The 22235-nt window shown below is 43.1% G+C and overlaps 2 protein-coding genes across 3 annotated transcripts in view; one reads left to right on the top strand and one right to left on the bottom strand.

Moving 5' to 3' along the window:
- The window catches only part of LOC124124155 (MMS19 nucleotide excision repair protein homolog), a 53893-nt gene extending 41635 nt beyond the window's left edge, over nucleotides 1-12258 (bottom strand). Inside the window, exons 1-5 of the mRNA XM_048381475.1 lie at nucleotides 12161-12258; nucleotides 7633-7681; nucleotides 6717-6820; nucleotides 5301-5386; nucleotides 3991-4135 (exon numbers count right to left, since the gene is read on the bottom strand). Coding sequence (XP_048237432.1) covers nucleotides 3991-4135; nucleotides 5301-5386; nucleotides 6717-6820; nucleotides 7633-7681; nucleotides 12161-12242 — 466 coding nt within the window. The 5' untranslated portion in view covers nucleotides 12243-12258. The remainder of the gene's footprint in view (nucleotides 1-3990; nucleotides 4136-5300; nucleotides 5387-6716; nucleotides 6821-7632; nucleotides 7682-12160) is intronic.
- Nucleotides 12259-12431: 173 nt separating this feature from the next.
- Nucleotides 12432-21849, top strand: LOC124124156 (ubiquitin domain-containing protein 2-like). Of its 2 annotated transcripts, none has more exons than XM_046487246.2 (3): nucleotides 12432-12604; nucleotides 19258-19494; nucleotides 20097-21849. In XM_046487246.2, exons 1-3 carry the CDS (start codon nucleotides 12538-12540, stop codon nucleotides 20477-20479), a joined length of 687 nt encoding a protein of 228 aa, XP_046343202.1. In that variant the 5' UTR covers nucleotides 12432-12537; the 3' UTR covers nucleotides 20480-21849. The 2 variants fall into 2 exon arrangements, with proteins under 2 accessions (XP_046343202.1, XP_046343201.1); XM_046487245.2 differs by having other exon boundaries at nucleotides 12432-12619.
- The last annotated feature ends 386 nt before the right edge of the window (nucleotides 21850-22235 follow it).

Raw genomic sequence — 22235 nt, 5'->3', positions numbered from 1 at the left:
CAGACAACACCAGCCCTAATACACTACCTGGCAGTGAGACAACACCAGCCCTAATACACTACCTGGCAGTGTGACAACACCAGCCCCTGTATACTACCTGGCAGTGAGACAACACCAGCCCCAGTACACTACCTGGCAGTGAGACAACACCAGCCCTAATACACTACCTGGCAGTGTGACAACACCAGCCCCAGTATACTACCTGGCAGTGAGACAACACCAGCCCCAGTACACTACCTGGCAGTGAGACAACACCAGCCCTAATACACTACCTGGCAGTGTGACAACACCAGCCCCAGTATACTACCTGGCAGTGAGACAACACCAGCCCCAGTACACTACCTGGCAGTGAGACAACACCAGCCCTAGTACACTACCTGGCAGTGAGACAACACCAGCCCCAGTACACTACCTGGCAGTGAGACAACACCAGCCCCAGTACACTACCTGGCAGGGAGACACCAGCCCCAGTACACTACCTGGCAGTGAGACAACACCAGCCCCAGTACACTACCTGGCAGTGAGACAACACCAGCCCCAGTACACTACCTGGCAGGGAGACAACACCAGCCCTAGTACACTACCTGGCAGTGAGACAACACCAGCCCCAGTACACTACCTGGCAGGGAGACAACACCAGCCCCAGTACACTACCTGGCAGGGAGACAACACCAGCCCCAGTACACTACCTGGCAGGGAGACAACACCAGCCCCAGTACACTACCTGGCAGTGTGACACCATCCCCAGTACACTACCTGGCAGTGTGACACCAGCCCCAGTACACTACCTGGCAGGGAGACAACACCAGCCCCAGTACACTACCTGGCAGTGAGACAACACCAGCCCCAGTACACTACCTGGCAGTGAGACAACACCAGCCCTAGTACACTACCTGGCAGTGAGACAACACCAGCCCTAATACACTACCTGGCAGTGAGACAACACCAGCCCCAGTACACTACCTGGCAGTGAGACAACACCAGCCCTAGTACACTACCTGGCAGTGAGACAACACCAGCCCCAGTACACTACCTGGCAGTGAGACAACACCAGCCCCAGTACACTACCTGGCAGGGAGACAACACCAGCCCCAGTACACTACCTGGCAGTGAGACAACACCAGCCCCAGTACACTACCTGGCAGTGAGACAACACCAGCCCTAGTACACTACCTGGCAGTGAGACAACACCAGCCCCAGTACACTACCTGGCAGTGAGACAACACCAGCCCCAGTACACTACCTGGCAGGGAGACAACACCAGCCCCAGTACACTACCTGGCAGTGAGACAACACAAGCCCCAGTACACTACCTGGCAGTGAGACAACACCAGCCCTAATACACTACCTGGCAGGGAGACAACACAAGCCCCAGTACACTACCTGGCAGGGAGACAACACCAGCCCCTGTACACTACCTGGCAGGGAGACAACACTAGCCCCAGTACACTACCTGGCAGTGAGACAACACCAGCCCCAGTACACTACCTGGCAGTGAGACAACACCAGCCTCAGTACACTACCTGGCAGTGAGACAACACCAGCCCCAGTACACTACCTGGCAGTGAGACAACACCAGCCCCAGTACACTACCTGGCAGTGAGACAACACCAGCCTCAGTACACTACCTGGCAGTGTGACAACACCAGCCTCAGTACACTACCTGGCAGTGAGACAACACCAGCCTCAGTACACTACCTGGCAGTGTGACAACACTAGCCCCAGTACACTACCTGGCAGTGTGACAACACCAGCCCCAGTACACTACCTGGCAGTGAGACAACACCAGCCCCAGTACACTACCTGGCAGGGAGACAACACAAGCCCCAGTACACTACCTGGCAGGGAGACAACACCATCCCCAGTACACTACCTGGCAGGGAGACAACACCAGCCCCAGTACACTACCTGGCAGGGAGACAACACCATCCCCAGTACACTACCTGGCAGGGAGACAACACCAGCCCCAGTACACTACCTGGCAGTGAGACAACACCAGCCCCAGTACACTACCTGGCAGGGAGACAACACTAGCCCCAGTACACTACCTGGCAGGGAGACAACACCAGCCCCAGTACACTACCTGGCAGTGAGACAACACCAGCCCCAGTACACTACCTGGCAGGGAGACACCAGCCCCAGTACACTACCTGGCAGGGAGACAACACCAGCCCCAGTACACTACCTGGCAGGGAGACAACACCAGCCCTAATACACTACCTGGCAGTGAGACAACACTAGCCCCAGTACACTACCTGGCAGTGAGACAACACTAGCCCCAGTACACTACCTGGCAGGGAGACAACACCAGCCTCAGTACACTACCTGGCAGGGAGACAACACCAGCCCCAGTACACTACCTGGCAGTGAGACAACACTAGCCCCAGTACACTACCTGGCAGTGAGACAACACCAGCCCCAGTACACTACCTGGCAGGGAGACAACACCAGCCCTAATACACTACCTGGCAGTGAGACAACACCAGCCCCAGTACACTACCTGGCAGGGAGACAACACCAGCCCCAGTACACTACCTGGCAGGGAGACACCAGCCCCAGTACACTACCTGGCAGGGAGACAACACCAGCCCCAGTACACTACCTGGCAGGGAGACAACACCAGCCCCAGTACACTACCTGGCAGGGAGACAACACCAGCCCCAGTACACTACCTGGCAGGGAGACACCAGCCCCAGTACACTACCTGGCAGTGAGACAACACCAGCCCTAGTACACTACCTGGCAGTGAGACAACACCAGCCCCAGTACACTACCTGGCAGTGAGACAACACCAGCCCTAATACACTACCTGGCAGTGAGACAACACCAGCCCCAGTACACTACCTGGCAGGGAGACAACACCAGCCCCAGTACACTACCTGGCAGTGAGACAACACCAGCCCTAATACACTACCTGGCAGTGAGACAACACCAGCCCCAGTATACTACCTGGCAGTGAGACAACACCAGCCCTAATACACTACCTGGCAGTGTGACAACACCAGCCCCAGTATACTACCTGGCAGTGAGACAACACCAGCCCCAGTACACTACCTGGCAGTGAGACAACACCAGCCCTAGTACACTACCTGGCAGTGAGACAACACCAGCCCCAGTACACTACCTGGCAGGGAGACAACACCAGCCCCTGTACACTACCTGGCAGGGAGACAACACAAGCCCCAGTACACTACCTGGCAGGGAGACAACACCATCCCCAGTACACTACCTGGCAGGGAGACAACACCAGCCCCAGTACACTACCTGGCAGGGAGACAACACCAGCCCCAGTACACTACCTGGCAGGGAGACAACACCAGCCCCAGTACACTACCTGGCAGGGAGACAACACCAGCCCCTGTACACTACCTGGCAGGGAGACAACACCAGCCCCAGTACACTACCTGGCAGGGAGACAACACCAGCCCCAGTACACTACCTGTCAGTGAGACAACACCAGCCCCAGTACACTACCTGGCAGTGAGACAACACAAGCCCCAGTACACTACCTGGCAGGGAGACAACACCAGCCCCAGTACACTACCTGGCAGTGAGACACCAGCCCCAGTACACTACCTGGCAGTGAGACAACACCAGCCTCAGTACACTACCTGGCAGTGAGACAACACCAGCCTCAGTACACTACCTGGCAGTGAGACAACACCAGCCCCTGTACACTACCTGGCAGGGAGACAACACCAGCCCCAGTACACTACCTGGCAGGGAGACACCAGCCCCAGTACACTACCTGGCAGGGAGACAACACCAGCCCTAATACACTACCTGGCAGTGAGACACCAGCCCCAGTACACTACCTGGCAGGGAGACAACACCAGCCCCAGTACACTACCTGGCAGGGAGACAACACCAGCCTCAGTACACTACCTGGCAGTGTGACAACACCAGCCCCAGTACACTACCTGGCAGTCAGACAACACTAGCCCCAGTACACTACCTGGCAGTCAGACAACACCAGCCCCAGTACACTACCTGGCAGCTTCTTGTACAGCATGTTGGACAGGAGGATGTACAAAGATCGCCGATCTTCCTGCGCCAGAGTTTGATTCTGGACTTCTTTGAAAATCTGTCGACATATTTTCTCTGCCACGCCATCTGGTGGTTCACTACACTTGCTCTGAAGACGAAATAACTGATGTGAACAAGATGCAGAGATACACCATCCTAACGGTAAACATTATGAAACATTCATGAACAAAGTCTTATTTGGCATATAACATGAGGTTAGTTCAAGAAACAATCACCTTCACTTACCATTATGATTATTGTTAGTAGCAGAAGTAGCATTAGTAGTAGTAGTAGTAGTAGTAGTAGTGGTAGTGGTAGTGGTAGTGGTAAATGTAGTAGTAGTGGCAGCATTAGTAGTAGTAGTAGTGGTTGTGGTGGTGGTAGTGGGAGTGGTAGTAGTAGTAGTAGTAGTGGTCATAGTAGTGGTAGTAGAAGTAGCATTAGTAGTAGTGGTAGTGGTTGTGGTGGTGGTAGTAGTAGTAGTAGTAGTAGTAGCATTAGTAGTAGTGGTAGTGGTTGTGGTGGTGGTAGTAGTAGTAGTAGTAGTAGTGTTAGTAGTAGTAGTGGTCGTAGTAGTGGTAGTAGTAGTAGTAGTAGTAGTGTTAGTAGTAGTAGTGGTCGTAGTAGTGGTAGTAGTAGTAGTAGTAGTGGTGGTAGTGGTAGTGGCAGTGGTGGTGGTAGTAGTAGTAGTAGTAGTAGTGGTAGTAGTAGTGGTGGTCGTAGTAGTGGTAGTAGTAGTAGCATTAGTAGTAGTAGTAGTGGTAGTGGTAGTGGTTGTGGTAGTGGTAAAGGTAGTAGTAGTGGCATCATAAGTAGTAGTAGTAGTAGTGGTAGTAGTAGTGGTAGTAGTAGTAGTGGTCGTAGTAGTGGTAGTAGTAGTAGTAGTAGTGGTAGTGGTAGTGGCAGTGGTGGTGGTAGTAGTAGTAGTAGTAGTAGTGGTAGTAGTGGTCGTAGTAGTGGTAGTAGTAGTAGCATTAGTAGTAGTAGTAGTGGTAGTGGTAGTGGTTGTGGTAGTGGTAAAGGTAGTAGTAGTGGCATCATAAGTAGTAGTAGTAGTAGTAGTAGTAGTAGTAGTAGTAGTAAGGCTTAAAATATTACACAAATTTCTGAACTTTCAATCTGCCTCTTTTAAACAAAGTAAAATGATATTTTGTCACCAGCCATTTGGATCATCTTGACTTTACATTAGTATTCCTGGCATTTGTCAAATGGACCAGCGTTTGGTGGAACCCTGAAGTTGTTGCCAGGGTTACTGGTGTGCTGCTTTCACTCACCAGGGCAAGAAGGCCGTTGAGAGCACATGGTTGGATGGAGTGATGATCAGTCAGCTTCTCACACAGATACGCAGCCAGCAACTCCACTGAAATACAGATACCGAATTCACTGTAATAAGTGCCCTGCTCCAATAAGTGCCCCCCCGATCAACTTCTAAACCAATCTGTATTGTTTGTTGTTTACCACCACACTCAGCAATATTCCAACTACATGACAGCGGACTGTAAAAAATTAAGTCTTGACCAGACAAACCAGTTATTGACATCATCAGCATCGATCCACGCAATTGGGATACGGTAACATGCATCAACCAAGTCAGCAAGCCTGACAACCCGATCCCTTTAGTCACCTTTTACACCAGTATAGTCGACTTTTATGGCAAGCATGGGTTGCTGAAAACATATTCTAACCTGGATCTTCACGGCAGTGTGACCAACCTATGAGTAATCTGTATACATGGTATAATCACCCACTACAAAAAACAATCATTTTCCTTTGATTTTATGGATTTTTTTTTAACAGAAAACAGCCACAAAGAAGGGCTATATAATTGGCTTGTAACTATTATGGAAAAGGTTTTGGTTTGATTGATGTTGGAAGTTTGTTGACTACCGCTCGATCTCTGAAAAAATTATACTTGTACTATGGAAATTACACTAAATTACTAAAACATTGACACTGAACAATAAAGTGTGACAGGAATTCAGCAAGCAACTGGGGTTTAATGATGCCTTAAACAGTATATCTAATATATCACAGCATCAGTTTTGATTTGGGGGATTGCTTGATTTACTTACCTCTACAATCTCATTACAATCAGATCCGTTTCTCAAAGATACCTGTATGATTCAAGATCGGACAAACCACCGTATGAGGTCACGTCATTGATCTTTCTAATCAGCCAATCAATGTCATGGGTCCTATATTTTCTGTTTGAGTTCAGAAGAGCCTTTTCTGCAGCATATTTGATTTCTATTTCTTGAAATGGAATATAATCAGGGAGTTCCAAATGCAAAAAAATAAACATGACAGAGCCATGCTGTCATATTGTTTGTGGATATTTTTATATATCTGGTCGTTTAGGAGCACCAGCCAATTGGCAGCAGGATCAAGGGAGTTTGAGTGAGAATGGTTTTACACCGCTTTCAGCAATATTCCAACAATATCACGGCGGGGGACACCAGAAATAGGCTTCACACATTGTCCCCTTATGGGAAATTGAACCCGGATCTTCGGTGTGATGAGCAAATGCTTTGACCACTCGGCTACCCCACTTTTGTTAAAAAAAGACGTGTGCGAATCAAGGTGCTAAAGAAGGTGATTCCTCGGGAAAAAAACAAATTCAAAACAGGAATTAGAAAAAGAAGGGAAAGACTATGACTGCCAGTCTCTGTATCAGGGAAACAATTATTTACCTTCTTTATCCTGTAGGAAGTCTGGGGTGAGATGGTGTAAGATGTCTGCCAACAGCCTTGTTCCTCGACAACGTACGCTGGTGTCAGGGTCAGTAAGGTACTTCCTGCAATCGTATCAACATGGACTTTCACATCTTACAAATCTTATTTCTTGTTTTTACAGACATTCTGTTTGAACAAAAAAACACTGAGTAAAACAGGCAGATCTTCTCCTGGTCAGACTATTGTGTAATCTTGGTAAATTTTTAAGCCAGTTCCTAGTGTTCCTTGTTATCATATTGCTGGCATGTAGCTAAAACTATACTCGCTCACTACTTATAGTGAGTCTTGTTTAATGTTACTCTAGAGCTTTATGTAAAGCACAAATGTGCGTCCATTTCGCAGAAATGTGGAGAATGGATGCAGAGAAAATATATACTGCATCCTGAAGGACGCACAATGATATTCATTGTACCTCCAGTGCATCAAGAGCAGTTATCGGTGTCTGTCATTTCATCCATCAATCATGACCACTGTCTACATGATCACTGATTCATTCCAGGCTCTGAAGTAATCATCTAGCTGTACAATACACTATGCAATTTCACTTCCTCACTGGATCCCCATATCGCATGCAAGGACCTTTAAAATTAATTATTGGGATCCCCTTGATCCCTACTTTCATGAGTCAAGGTAAACCCCTGTTACTTTGAACTGTATTTCAGTATTATTACAGCATGTCAACTTGATGTGGACGGAAAGCATGAAGTGATGCAGGATGTTTAAAGTTTACAGACTCTGCACAGTGAATTGTGGCGCCGAAGGTGACTGGGCCACCCATGCCCCATTAATAATTATATTATAAATATCACATACAGTCACAACTAACTAATCATGACAAAACTGTGCTGACTTGGCTGTGTTGACTGATGCTTACCCTAATCCCTCCACAATCTCCAGTAGCTTGGCTTCATTCTTCAACAGTACTGCAAGTAAACAAGGAAGAAAGCGCTATACTGATCAATATATGTGCTCACTTTGAAAATGGAGGGTTGCACATACAGAGTCAGATCCCCATCCCTCCACAGCAACTGTTTAAGGGTTTCAGTTGGCGTGAAGCAGCCCCTATTACCAATAAGAGAAGAAATAACAAAAATACTCGAATACATTTTTGTCCTCATCTCTGGGGTGTTCTGAATGCATGACAACTCTGTTTGTCCAGCCACTATTTCATAACTTTCCATGGGAACAATGTCCAAAGTTGTTTGGTTGCATTTTGCTTGATTGCTTTTTCAATGCCATGCGAGAACTTTTTTACAGTTTATCATAACTGAATGGAAGCTGATTCAGCCTAAGGTTGCACAAATCTATGGCACATAGTCAAACGATAGTGTCCCATAATTAAATAATATTCATGTGACGCATGGTGTAAGTGTCTGCATTTGTAAAACACATGTTGAACATGATTAAGTATAAATTACAACTTTAAAGCTTGAATTCTAACTTTCAGTTGGGAGAAGAAGATTTTTTTACCCTGATCATGAGAGAATGAAAGTTTTTTCAAGTATATTTGCTTGGCTGACGAGATCATTGTCGGCATGGGTACTAGGGCTGTTATGATTCAGTCGTGTATTCATTGAATCGAACCGTATCCCTTCATGAATTGAATTTGTTCTTCGTGGCCACTAGAATCGAAAATGTTCAATATTTTGTAAAGAGTGTTTTTTTTAATGAACTTGTCAGTTATTTATCAAAGCGTGATATGAAAAATGGAATATATACAAGCCATGCAGTAGTGTAGCTTGTGTCGGATTGTCAAGGCCCCTAGTGGTACAGATTGTCAAGGCCCCTAATGGTACAGATTGTAAAGGCCCCTAATGGTACAGATTGTCAAGGCCCCTTGTGGTACAGAATGTCAAGGCCCCTAATGGTACAGATTGTAAAGGCCCCTAATGGTACAGATTGTCAAGGCCCCTTGTGGTACAGAATGTCAAGGCCCCTAATGGTACAGATTGTAAAGGCCCCTAATGGTACAGATTGTCAAGGCCCCTAATGGTACAGATTGTAAAGGCCCCTAATGGTACAGATTGTAAAGGCCCCTAATGGTACAGATTGTAAAGGCCCCTAATGGTACAGATTGTCAAGGCTCCTAATGGTACAGATTGTCAAGGCCCCTAATGGTACAGATTGTCAAGGCCCCTAATGGTACAGATTGTCAAGGCCCCTAATGGTACAGATTGTCAAGGCCCCTAATGGTACAGATTGTAAAGGCCCCTAATGGTACAGATTGTAAAGGCCCATAATGGTACAGATTGTCAAGGCCCCTAATGGTACAGATTGTCAAGGCCCCTAATGGTACAGATTGTAAAGGCCCCTAATGGTACAGATTGTAAAGGCCCCTAATGGTACAGATTGTCAAGGCCCCTAATGGTACAGATTGTAAAGGCCCCTAATGGTACAGATTGTAAAGGCCCCTAATGGTACAGATTGTAAAGGCCCCTAATGGTACAGATTGTCAAGGCCCCTAATGGTACTGTCAATCAAATCATGAGGCTATAGTACAAGCAGCATTGCTGCAATGTGTTGCTTGTTTCAACCTGAGCAATAACATGATGTACATTTACATACATTTTAAATAAACTCAAGTTTTACGCTGACACAATGTTTTTCCCCAAAAGCAAAGACAATACTGGCTGATTACCGAGAGAAGTAACTTGTTATTGTTTTCGTGAATAAATATTTTTATCATATATATAATGTGTAGGTTTCTCAGCAGGATAAAGCCAACGGATAAAAACGATATCTGTTGGGGTCATATGCGGATAGAGATGCAAATATCAAAGGTCAAGTAGGGACTACTTTCAGTGTTCATAAACAAACATGGCGTCGCCCTTGTCATTTGGCAATCGAGTAAGAATTAACCTTCAGGAATCTGGATAAACTACAGAGGTAATTGCTATCATTATCAAAAGAACAGTCTAATATACTGAAAATCAGTGTCTAACTGTGACGTCGCTAAGGCATTTTATAAGTTTTGGCAACTTTGGAGATATAAATTTCGAAACAATTTTGCTAGGGCACTAGGGCTAGCCAAGCGGGATCAGTAGCCATATCTGTGCTTGTAGACCTCAGCGGCTTGAAACCTTTTCCACAAATTAAAATAGTTGGATTTGGCCGAAATATGTTTGAATTGTTACCTTGTTTTGTTTTGTCGCTGTGTGTACATCTGATTGCACCAAGATTTTGACAGGACAGGCCGGCTGTCAACAACGTCTGAACGTGGCCATGACATCGCATAGACTAGGGTTAGAGTAGCTTCCCTTTCACAAAGGGCAGTTACTCTAGTGGACTGACTGATGGATTGCCGCTCAGCAAGTAAAAACAATTGTTGTTTTGCATATACATGTTGTATGTTGCTTCGCCACTGTATAAGAAACAGCTTTCAGTTTGAACTATATTGGCTACTATCACTGTCCGACTGACACATCACTTACCCTGTGACGTAATAAATATTAATGCACGCATTCCAGGAAAACACGTAATGTTTAGGTAATGTTTGTGAGAGAGGGAAAGCGATTTTCAAGCACAGAATTAAAGAATGACATTATATGATAAAGAGGTTATCACGCTTGTGTGTTTGGGGATGGTAAATATCCTGTATTAGGAATAAACACTATGTATTTATATCTGTGATACGTATCATACTTGCCTCATAGTGTATTCGTTGCAGCCCTAATGGGTACTAAGTAAGAAACGAGGCGACACAGTGATCATGGTGATGAACGTAGGCTACACTAATATTCTTACACTAATACACTAATATTAATGCACTGCATTATCCAGCATGCACTCGTAATCAGATGAACCAGAATTATAACGTGAACCGTTTTTTGTTTTCTTGGAGAATATGGACTTGTCCCCTGTTTGGGGTACCGGGTACCTTTCTGTATTCTGATAAAGGCAGCAGAGTGTAAAGTATGGAATGGATTTTGGGTTGGAATACTGCATTGGAATTTGGAATGAGATAAATGGAGCATACCCTGTTTACAAACAAGTCTCCAGTCTAACAAGCTAAGACAGTTTATCAACAGATGTCACTGATATTTGGCAGATAAACTGAGGGACTTGGGTGTGAGCTTCTCTCATCAGCCATTGTCCACACCAGTGCTGAATGAGAGGAGACATACCTAGACGAGGAAACAGTTTATTCAACACAGTAATCTATGACTTACGGTAATCTAATGAAGCACAACAGAACACCATGTGAACAACAAAATATATATTCTGTTATATATTTATATTCATCATGTTTATCATCTTCATCCCCAAAAGAGCAATCTATAATGTATATCCAATATCACAAATGTTACTGAGACTTGCACAAGTCTCTAGGGCAATGGGACGAGTTTTTTACTTGTACTGTCAATGTAATTCACGTTGTTGTGTCAATAAGGGTACGTACATCAATGGGGAGTAGTGCACTTTACCGGGCACACTTTTTCAGATCCAATTAGCGCTGTGGGGGCTCGAACGCGCCTCGCCGGCTCACCGGTTCTGCTAATTAATGCATTAATTAGCCGACACTCTACCACTGGACCACAGGCGCTATCACATGTAATCAGTGCTCGTTTAACGGGTCATTAGAATCCCCATTGACATGCACACGTAATCAGTAAACAGTGAATTGCGCATGCGTGTGACGTCACGGTCCGCGCTCCCATTCATCTTTTCTTGAAACCACACCCGCAATTGTTTTTGTCAACATGACCGACCAATGGGATTAACTGGATTAACGCTTGAAAAGGTAAGAATTTATGTCTAACCCTTGCCCAAAGCAGGCTAACCCTAATGACCGAAAACGGGTGTTGGATCGTAAAGACGTGTAAGTTTCCCTAAGACCGAAAAACGGGTGTTGGATCGTAAAGACGTGTAAGTTTCCCTAAGACCGAGAACGGGTGATTGATCGTAAAGATGTGTAAGTTTCCCTAAGACCGAAAAGGGGTGTTGGATTGTAAACATGTGTAAGTTTCCCTAAGACCGAAAACGGGTGTTGGATCGTGAAGCGAGAGTCACCAGAGCGTGAGGCACGGTAACCGTATAACGAGACAGCGCTGGCACTATAGCGCGGTAATTGAGCGGATGGTAGAGCTCGGGCTGTGCCCGGTAAACTGCATTGTTGCCCATCAATGGGTTTGTTTTCAGTGTGAGATGAGGATATTCCATTTTTTGGTTCATTCCTAATTCCATCCAGTATTCCAATCCAAACTCTATACCAAAATCCATTCCATACTGTTTAAAGTGCCGATTTTGGCTTGGGTACATTTCTACAGAAGACAGTAAACAACATAGATTCTTTGTAGATCTAGTACCCGTGCCGACAACGGACACACAATTTTATTACACAATCCATATAGGTTCCACAGGCGCTCCTGGGCCCTCGTTAAAAAACGGACAATGGTACGCACACTGACTGATGTCTGACGCCGCAGAGTCATCGTTTCCACGAACAAAATTTTGAACAGATATGCTCCACATGGGCGCCGCCATCTTTCAATACGGCAGTAAACAAATACAAGTTCTAAATCGTAATAATAAATTTTCAAAATCATATAACTACATACAAACATAACATATGTGAATATGTAAGGAATAGTTTTCAAGTTCGTTCCAATCTGGATCCCCATAAATATTTTCGACCAATCAAACGTGTCTTTGACAAGCAAGCACCTTGTTTGTGTGACGTCACGGCCGAGAGAGAAGGAAGGTGATCAAAAGTCCATTGTAATCTTCAGGGAATCCCCCAAAATATCTGCCAGAGGCTTATTCCCCTCCCCCAGTTGTCATGGGAGGGTGTATAGGGGCAAACCGAGACAATGGCCCACCTTCTAGGGAGTCATCGGATGTGACAGGTATGGTACAACATGGTAGGTGTTGATTTGTTTATCTTGGGAGTGAGACGAGGAAATTTGCTTTTTCCACACCAATACACTAACTCAACAGCTGATCTTGAACATCCGGGTGCGGATACACTGCCGAAGCTCACCGTCTGCAGGGTCTGCGTGATTGTCATCGCTTCTCGCCCTGTCCTGTCCCTGCTCTGCGGCTGCTGCCTGATGTCCACCCAATCCTTCTCCATGTTTAACTTGAAATTTAATGCTAATTAGATTCCTAACTTTCCAGTGGGTGTTATCCTAAACAAACTGTTTGGTGATCAATTTCATGAGAAGACTTTGCATTGCAGTCTGTATTTATTTTTACATATGAACAATTTTAATGATCTATACACCAAGAAATTGTTGAAATTTGGAGTTATTGCAGCTTTACAGATTCCATTCCACCGCTTCATAAGCAGTCATTATCATGATGATGAAAATGATATAGTGCTGCCTATCATTTCAAAACTGATGGAAATCTATTTTCTATAGCATCATGATCATTATAACTGTTATTTTGTTGTGCATGTTTTTGGTGATGTCAATATAAGTGGTTATAACTTGTGAATACTACTTAATTTCTATGATGCCCATTACATGAGGCAGAGATACAAGGTTGTGGTGACCTGGTCTGGTACCATATTCCTGTCTTTTGGTTTTAAGTGGGCCTACAAAACTATGAAATATGAGGGTCCTGTTTAATAATGAAATGGTGTAGTGTATTGTACTGTAAGATAAGATAATTACTTTTAAAACAGGACCTTTATATATCTTGACAAAAATTGGTACAATGAATATTATTGTGAGTCCTTCGGGATGCAGTATTTTGGTTTTTGTCTGCGTCCATTCTATACATTTGTGCATACTGGACACACATTTTTGTGTGCACATTTCAGCATCCTCTAAAAACCTGCAGTCTATCTTGTTTTAGAATTAGGGTAATGACAAGAAGCCCTTTACTTACATACCTAATTTGACACTGCTGACTACAGCTGACACTGGGGATACCATATTTCCTCATATATTAGCCAGAAATCTGATGTAGATACTGTGTCAAAATAAAATAGAGGCAGGACCTCTAATCATGCTAAAGCATGCAGTGCCAAGTAAACCAGTAACTGAATGATCCCCATATTGAAACCTTGTTGTGAATAGCTCTTTCATTGATTACATTGGGTAAAGAAATGGATGTCAGTCTTTAAAACATACCAACTTTGCCCAGGTTCCAATGTACGGTGGATCATCATCTGGTCCAATTAAACATGTCAAACAGGGTTATTGTCAGAAGAAATACCCACTATTAGAGGAAATAGTGTGTGGTGAGAGCTTGCAGGAGCATTCCTCCTCTGCCCCATGTATTACAGCTTACATGCTTACATGCTTGTATTGGTTTAACATTTTTATCCTCATTAAGTTTGTTTTTACTAGGGCTGGCTATCCATAAAGATCATAGAGATTGACAATCGTTTACTAAATATCAATCAATTATTGATAAGTATCGGAGAAGTAACTTTGAGCAAATACACAACAAAAAAGTCTGAACGAAAACAACTTGTTTCACCCCACTGGTGAGTGGTGGCACATTTATGCATGGATTACTTTGTGGACATTTAAGATATAACAGAAACAGCTGCTTTCCTTGTTCGGCAATTGACATGATTGACAATAACAAGTCTGTTTTGGTAAATCTAAACTTTATTTCATCACAATAATTCATGTGAGAATGTTATCGATGACACAATTTTCATATTGATAATTGTTGATATTTCTTCCCATCAACAATAATTCCAATGCTACATCTTTTTAGCCAGCCCTAGTTTTTTCTCATATCATATTCTCATTGTTGATACCAGACATAAGTACATGTAGACATGAAACTTTGATGGATATCCACTTCCTTGTTTGTAATGATGTTTTGGGGCTACCTCGTGCTTCATTCAGACAAGCATTAGATGATAAACATGGTGACAATCAGTCTGATTTAAGTCACTGGTCATAATGTTGATGTATACTGTCTATACCAATAATTACTCAGGGATGCAATTGGCACAAATCTGCTTGCCTGCTTGTGTAACCCGTGGTATCCTGAGGTCCCGTGAAGATTCCGGGTTAGATCTGGTCTTCAGCAACCTATGCTTGTTGTAACATGTGTAAGAGGCGACCAACGGGATCGAGTGGTCAGACTTGCTGACTTGGTTGATGCATGTCATCGTATCTCAGTTGCGTAGATCGTTGCTCATGATGTCGTTCGCTGGATTGTCTGGTCCAGATTCAATTATTTACAGACCGCCGTCATATAGCTGGAATATTGCTGAGTATGGCGTTAAACAAACAAACATGGTACCCTGAGGGCTAGTGGAATTTCAGGCTCTTTAGGGTGTCCTAGGTGCTGTCTCTCTTTGGGGCAGTAAATGTTTCAGGTTATGTTGCATAAATCTTTGGAAATCTTCAAAATTTTAATCATTTTCACCTGTCTATTGCATGTACTGTGACAATGTTTCCAATATGGCTGAAATTTCGCTGATGTGATATGACATTTTAATCGTTGGCCTCTATTTGTGCCCTTGCGGACTGTGAATGTTGTGAAAGGTAGCAAGGGATGGCGTCACGCTTCGACTATTTTTGAAAATCATAAAGTGATTGTTATGCATTATATGTTTAAGTGTAGATATGATGGTTATGTTTAATGAGGTAAGTGAAGCATGACTCTCCTTCCAATTAGTCAATAGTCTGGCTGTAACCAACTTGTATAGGAGAATGTCAGACACTGTACACCCTAGGCTGATCTGGTGGACCTGGATGTATATTACAAGTTACAATATCAACGTGATCAACAATCAAATGCATGCTATGTGACAGACACGATCATAATAATGTCTTCAGCGATAGAAACAGTTTTAGTCCACTATTCCTTATAATTATAACATGTAGCAAAACCCTTACAAAGGGCAGATTTCTACTATTATGATACCTTACTATTGGGCAGTTTGGCAAGGACTACAGGACTTGTGCCAATTTCTAACACTGATATTCAATATGCTGTGGCAGATGGTATGCTTCTGTCACGTCTTTTCTTTCATATTTTGCTTTTCAAATCAGTGGCCTCACATGACTTCACATTGCAACATGTTTCATATGTAGACCACTGTATGCATATGTGAGCCATGATACGTGAACCCTACATATTGCTACGTATTGCAATACATATCATGTACATATGTAAATATTTACTTTGCGTGAGATGTTTCCATATGGCTTGCCTGACAAGCAAATGACAAGAAGTTTGCTATCTGTGAACCAGTTTGTGTTATTTATGGTTTATTCTCCCTGCAGTGTTTTATTGTATGATAAACAACTCCCACTCGTCGTTTATTTCTTATATGAGAGACCTGTGAAGATCCAGGGTAGAATAGGTCAAAAGTAACTCATGCTTGCTGTAAACGGCAACTATGCTTGTTGTAAGAGGCGATGAACGGGATCAGGTGGTCAGGCTCACTGACTTGGTTGATGCATGTCATCATATCCCAATTTCGTGGATCGATGCTACTGTCAATCACTAGATTATCTGGTTCAGACTCAATTATTTACAGACCGCCGTCATATAGCTGGAATATTGCTGAGTGCGGCGTTAAACAAGAAACAAACACAACAAAATCTTATAAATGAGATATCAACATTATGTACAACCACTTTAATGATGATAGTAAAAAGTAGTAGTTAGTAAAAATATTTACCCATAATTAAATAATAATGACTCCCTGAATCATGTGAATAGAATCCGACTGCGGCTATGTCGGACAAGTCCAAATTATGAACAGGGGGTTTAAATTTGGTCTTTCCCGCATATTCCCACAACTTTCATGTCTATAATCTGTACCTTTTCTCCCAATACTGCTTGTAACATCTCTCCCACTTTTGGGTGCGATTGTTCGGGCATCACGTTTAACTGCGTTGCCCAGCTACATCTAAGGGGAACAACTCACTAGACACATCCCTCTCAAAAGTAATTTGATCCAATTTCTGTCACCAAGTTGCGAGCCCATGATCGAATCTCCAGAAGTGACGTCATGCTAGAAGTTCATGCTATTCCTGATAAAATATTAATTTCACATACAATTTCTTCCGACCATTGCATCAAAGTTCTTTGAAGTTGTATCAATGGGTACGTTTTAACTGAATCACCGGTAGATTGGGAGGAAACGTGTGCACAGCTGATTGCTATTTCCAGCTTAGTTTACGAGAAAACACACACGGTAATCTTAATCTCTGCATATAAAACAATGCCTTGGAGAGCAGGATACATTTTAAATGGTAAATCATCATGTCTAGTGATGTTTTATATCAAATTTCATGCTTTGATTGACCAAGTTTGTTATACCTGTTTATTCACCTGAATTGGCTGAAGAGATACGATAACGCTCATCAATTATTTGGACCCCGTTTGTTTTTTAAAATGTCCGGACAGAAAAATTTAAATGTCCGGTAAGCAATATCTTAAACCTGACATTTGAGATTCCCAATCAGACATGTCCGGCGCATATGACTGTTTCCAGACCCCTGGCTAGAACAATGTTTTATCGTGAAATAAACCACACTTTGCAATTTGTCGTGTAGCTATCTTATGTCACATGATAATTTAGTCTCTTTCTAAGTATTATCATGATCATGCAGTCAGATTCAGCATGTTTCCTGACAGGCAGGGAAGTAAGGTTAACCTGGGCAGTTATTGTAAAACTTTGTCAACATTAGTTTTTGAAAACCAATACAGAAACCAGTGACGCTATGGCCAGGTCTACCATGTGTACTGTAAGATGCTCGGATTCGCAGTCACATGGTTACCCTTCTCACCCTTTTGACCCCCAGATGACCGGGGACAATAGCAGGGAGGGGCGTATTTGTCACACATGAAAAGCATGGCATCTGAAGAATGTGTGGCAAAACTATTTGTAGAAAACAATTAAAAAGCTAATAATGAATGAATTTTTGCAAAATTACATCATAATCAGAAAAATCTTTGCTTTTGGAATTTCGTCTCTTGGGACCTTTAACTTGTTTCACCGATATGAATTGTTTTAAAGCATTTTTAGAATTAGCCATTTTTCACAAATTTCATATTTTTCGCAAAAACGAACATTTTACATGCACCAATAATGACGCTCAACCAGGAACTAAGATCCAGAAAGAACAATGGTAAAAACAAGGAAACGAACAGTACTGTACACAATCATGTATGTAAACATGATAATCATTTAGGTCATGCTTGTTTACTTAATGGCTGCAGATACTCAATAACTGGTTGGGACAGTATAAATATACAACCTATAAATATACAACCATAGCATTCTCACGTAGATATTACACCAGTGTAACCTTATCCTCTTGCGATGAGCGCTTGGCTTCCGTGGTAGGTGGTGTGTAAATACAAGCTGGTCATGATAACAGCCTTTGTACTTGTATGCATCTTGCAATCGTAAGCCTTGTTAAGCCTTGTTAAACCTTGTTAAGCCATGAAATATGGAGATGTGGGTATAAGATGAGGTGATGAGTTGGTCATGGTGATATGGCTGATGAACAGTGTCTTACAAAGTTGGTAACCATGGATTTTATCACAGGGAATAATATTTTCTTTCTGAACATGGTGAATGTTCAAGATATTTCTCCAGTTCGAATTAGGAATTCCAATTGTGTTTGGGATAAAACTGTATCTGACCTTTCATTGGGGTATGATGTATCGTGCTCACTGGTTCCATGCATCTTCTACTTCATGTTAAATTTATTCAAATAAAGACTATACTCTATTTCATCTTTCTGAATATTATAATAATTTCCACGGGTGCAGGGTGGGTGTGAAGTATACTTAACTGTCATACATTTTAAGTTTTATAGGTCACTAGTATCCTAAGTGTTACTTCACGGTAATGTGTATAATAATAACATGACAAATTGTTTCGCAGATTATTTGCATTCCTTTTTGGATTTCCATTAATTGCGATCACAGAATGCTGATTCTGAGGTTATACATGTTATATGAAAACATTTCTCTTTTGATCACCAGCTTACCTTGTTGTGAGAATAATACGTTCAGTTTGACAATGAAAAGTTGTATTTCATACTCCCTAAGCGAACAGTTTGATAGGTAAATAATAATAAGATCCAGTGATTGACATCATGAGCATTGATCCACGCAATTGGGATACGATGACATGCATCAACCAAATCAGCGAACCTGACAAGCCGATCCCGTTAGTCGCTCGTACAACAAGCATAGTTGCCTTTTACAGTAAGCATCGGTTGCTGAAGACCTATTCTACCCCGGAATCTTCACGGGTTGTAAATGGACTGACCTAGGTGGACGTGCGAGGTGGACATTGGAGGTTGCCGTGGGGGGTGGCTGTGAGAAGTGGCCATGGGAGGGTGGCTGTGGGGGGTTGCTGTGAGAAGTGGCTGTGGGGGGTTGCTGTAAGGTGCACACTCACTGCTTTCACGTCAAGATCCACCTGTACTCAGTGTTCATCAATCTATCCTGTTATTACGGACAATTTCACTGGAAATGATGCTGTCCAGGGAACCAGATTCAGTGTTAGGTTTTCAAGAAAACAACCTGTAACAGCGTTTGTTTATGTTGACAGTCTCAATAGGAAGGAACCAACCTCTGAAGGCAGAGAAGCCCAAATGGAAGAGTGACGTGCAACTGACCGAGGGCCAGCTCCGCAGCAAACGAGATGAATTCTGGGACACGGCCCCCGCGTTCGAGGGCAGGAAGGAGATCTGGGACGCCCTGAAGGCAGCTGCCTACGCCCTGGAGACGGGAGATCACGCCCTGGCTCAAGCCATTGTTGATGGGGCCAATATTTCACTACCACATGGTGAGTTTGTGATGCCAGAGAAGTGTTGAAGACAAGCAGGAACTATCAGGAACTGTATCGAGCATGGCTTAGACTAGTCGACTTGTTAATCATTGTTTGGTTGTTTAGTGACACTGGGGTGATGGCGAGGGGGGCTGTTATCTGCTGTTGCTGTTCCCTGTACAGAGTAGAGCCAGGATCTGCTGATCAGTGTCCATTGTTTGGTTGCTTAGTGACACTGGGGGATGGCAAGGGGGCTGTTAGTGTTATCTGCAGTTGCTGTTATGATTAACTGTAGTCATATTAAAAAATTGGATGTTCTTTGACTTCTTTTAAGTGGTATATATAACGAACAGCTGATGTTTTTGCTTTGAATAGATAACCTGTATTACGAGGACCAATAAAGCGGAAGAGGTTTTAGTTTTTAGTTTTATTTATTGCATTGAATACAGTCTTAAAATACAATGTTAAAATACCCCTGAATTTAACATGTTTAAGAAAATAAGACATTGTTTTTTCCCTAAAAAGATTTGTCACAAAATTGTGATTTTTTTTTGCCAATTTGCCTTCCAGGGGCCCTGACTTTATAACCTTCCCTAAATCCCTGCTCTTGTTGTTACCAGGAACACTGATGGACTGCTACGACGAACTGGGTAACCGTTACCAACTTCCTGTGTATGTTTTGAGTGCACCGACCAATTTGATTGAGGAACTCAGTGAGAGTGACAATGGGCAAGACACAGACAATTCCTCACCTGGGATTGAAATTCCAATCAAATTCCGCCTTTCTCACACAAACAAGGACATCAAAATGCCTGTTCGTACAACAGACTCTGTCTATAAAATCAAGAAGCGAATCTGTGAAGATGAAGGGATTGAGGTGGTAAGACAGCGATTCTTCTACTCTGGGCGATTGCTCAATGATAAACTACGAATCGAGGACGCAAAAGTTCCAAAAGGACATGTGATTCAAGTTATAGTGACCAAGAAGGAAGAAGACCTTTAAGGCATGACATGAGTTATCTCCCCTTAATTGACTTGCGTTGAAGTGGAGCAGTAATTTGAGTGTATTCAAGGTAACTTCCAAGATGCAAAATGATACATATATATGTCTTGGTAGAGGAATGAGGGTATGAACTCCCCTTTATCAACATGGATGTACATTAGGTAGGGGGTCCACTTGAAAACCCATGGTTATAATTCCATGTGACTCTGCACATCATGAATAAGATGTTTTGGTGTCCTCCAATGTCACTGTGTCATCTTGGATTGGGTGATGTTACAAAGTAAATTGTGTTTTTTGTAAAATAATAATTCCTATGGAATGTATCCCAGGGAGTTGAGATTGCTTTATTCTCATTGGTCCTTTGATAATAATGTCCTCACTTTGAGTATGTCCCTCCATGGTCTTGTGCTGAGTAAGAGGCCAGTTATTAGTAGTGAACTTTAGGCAGACCGAGAAACCACTTGATCTTGTTGCAATATCTAGGGGAATTATTGGGTGGGATTCATTTTGTTTGGGGAGTGATAACATGCCTTCCTGTTGATACATGTCAAGATACTTGGGTCATGATACGATGTGCATCATAACACTGTTTTTATCTGAAATTCTCTACTTTCCTTGTGGCCTGGCTCTCAAGCCAAGTTGTGTTCAACTCAGATGACCTGTTAATAGGGGCTTCTTCATGCACTCACGTAGTATCATGTAAACAGATTTAACATTTCATAGCTTGTTAGACCAGTAGTTATCGTGGAAGGTAATTGCAACACTTTTGCTACCCTTTCAAAAATTCAGTTTTGAAATAAGACATGAATCAGTACGTGAGTAGGCGTAATGGTTACATCCACCAAGTATTGTTAGACTTTCGTGTTATATTTAGGTTAAGGGAATCCAAATTTTCTTGTATATTTCCTCACAATCTCATTAAAATCAGATCCTAGTTCTCACTACTGCTAAGCAAAGATCAGAGGACATCCCTTTACAGGTCATGTCAGAACAACCTTTTGCGAACTATGACCGACTAATTAAATGACTAACAAGAAGTTGTTATTAGCCAATCAGAAAGCTGCTTTCTCGAGCAGTATGACACAGTTCAAACTGACGACTTGCATTCCAGATTGTGCTTTTATCAAGATTTTGACATCGTTTTCGGTTCAAAATTGAAAACTAAACAAAAGAACGTTCTGGAATGTCTAATAGATGGCCGAGATTGTATGGCAATACTTCCCACGAGCTATGGAAAGTATCTGCCATTCAAATGTTTATTGGGGGCAAGGGGGGCCCAGTCGTCTAAGGCGACACAATTTGCTGTGCAGAGATGCATCCCTATGATTGTGGGTTCACCCCAATTATGTTTCTAGGTTTGTCAGCACCATACCCATGCTCGTGTGTTTCACCAAAGTTGGAAACGTCTGAGACCTGCATCACTTTGGGATTTCCTCCCACATTAAGCCGACACGTCATGATATAACTGGAATACTGTTCAAAGCCCTCACTCACTCACTCAAATGTTTATCCCATTGAAGCGAGAAATAGATGATGATTTTGACGGAATCAGTCGTACAGCCTGTACCTGTTGTTCAGAATACCATGTGTTAACTTTATCAGAGTTGCATGGTAAGAAAACACACTCCGACTGTCACTTTCCTGATCGCTTTGATTGGTCGGATGAATGGTCGTTCTGACATGACCTGTAATGGGATGTCCTCAGATCTTTCTTTAGCGAAATGCATGACTTCATTCTTGTCTGCTGTAGTAAATG

Source organism: Haliotis rufescens, unplaced genomic scaffold (genome assembly GCF_023055435.1).
Source record: "Haliotis rufescens isolate VD_foot unplaced genomic scaffold, xgHalRufe1.0.p SCAF_39, whole genome shotgun sequence".
Lineage (NCBI taxonomy): Eukaryota > Metazoa > Mollusca > Gastropoda > Lepetellida > Haliotidae > Haliotis > Haliotis rufescens.
The sequence above is the reverse complement of the archived record's forward strand: the minus strand, read 5'-3'. Positions and strand labels throughout refer to the sequence as shown.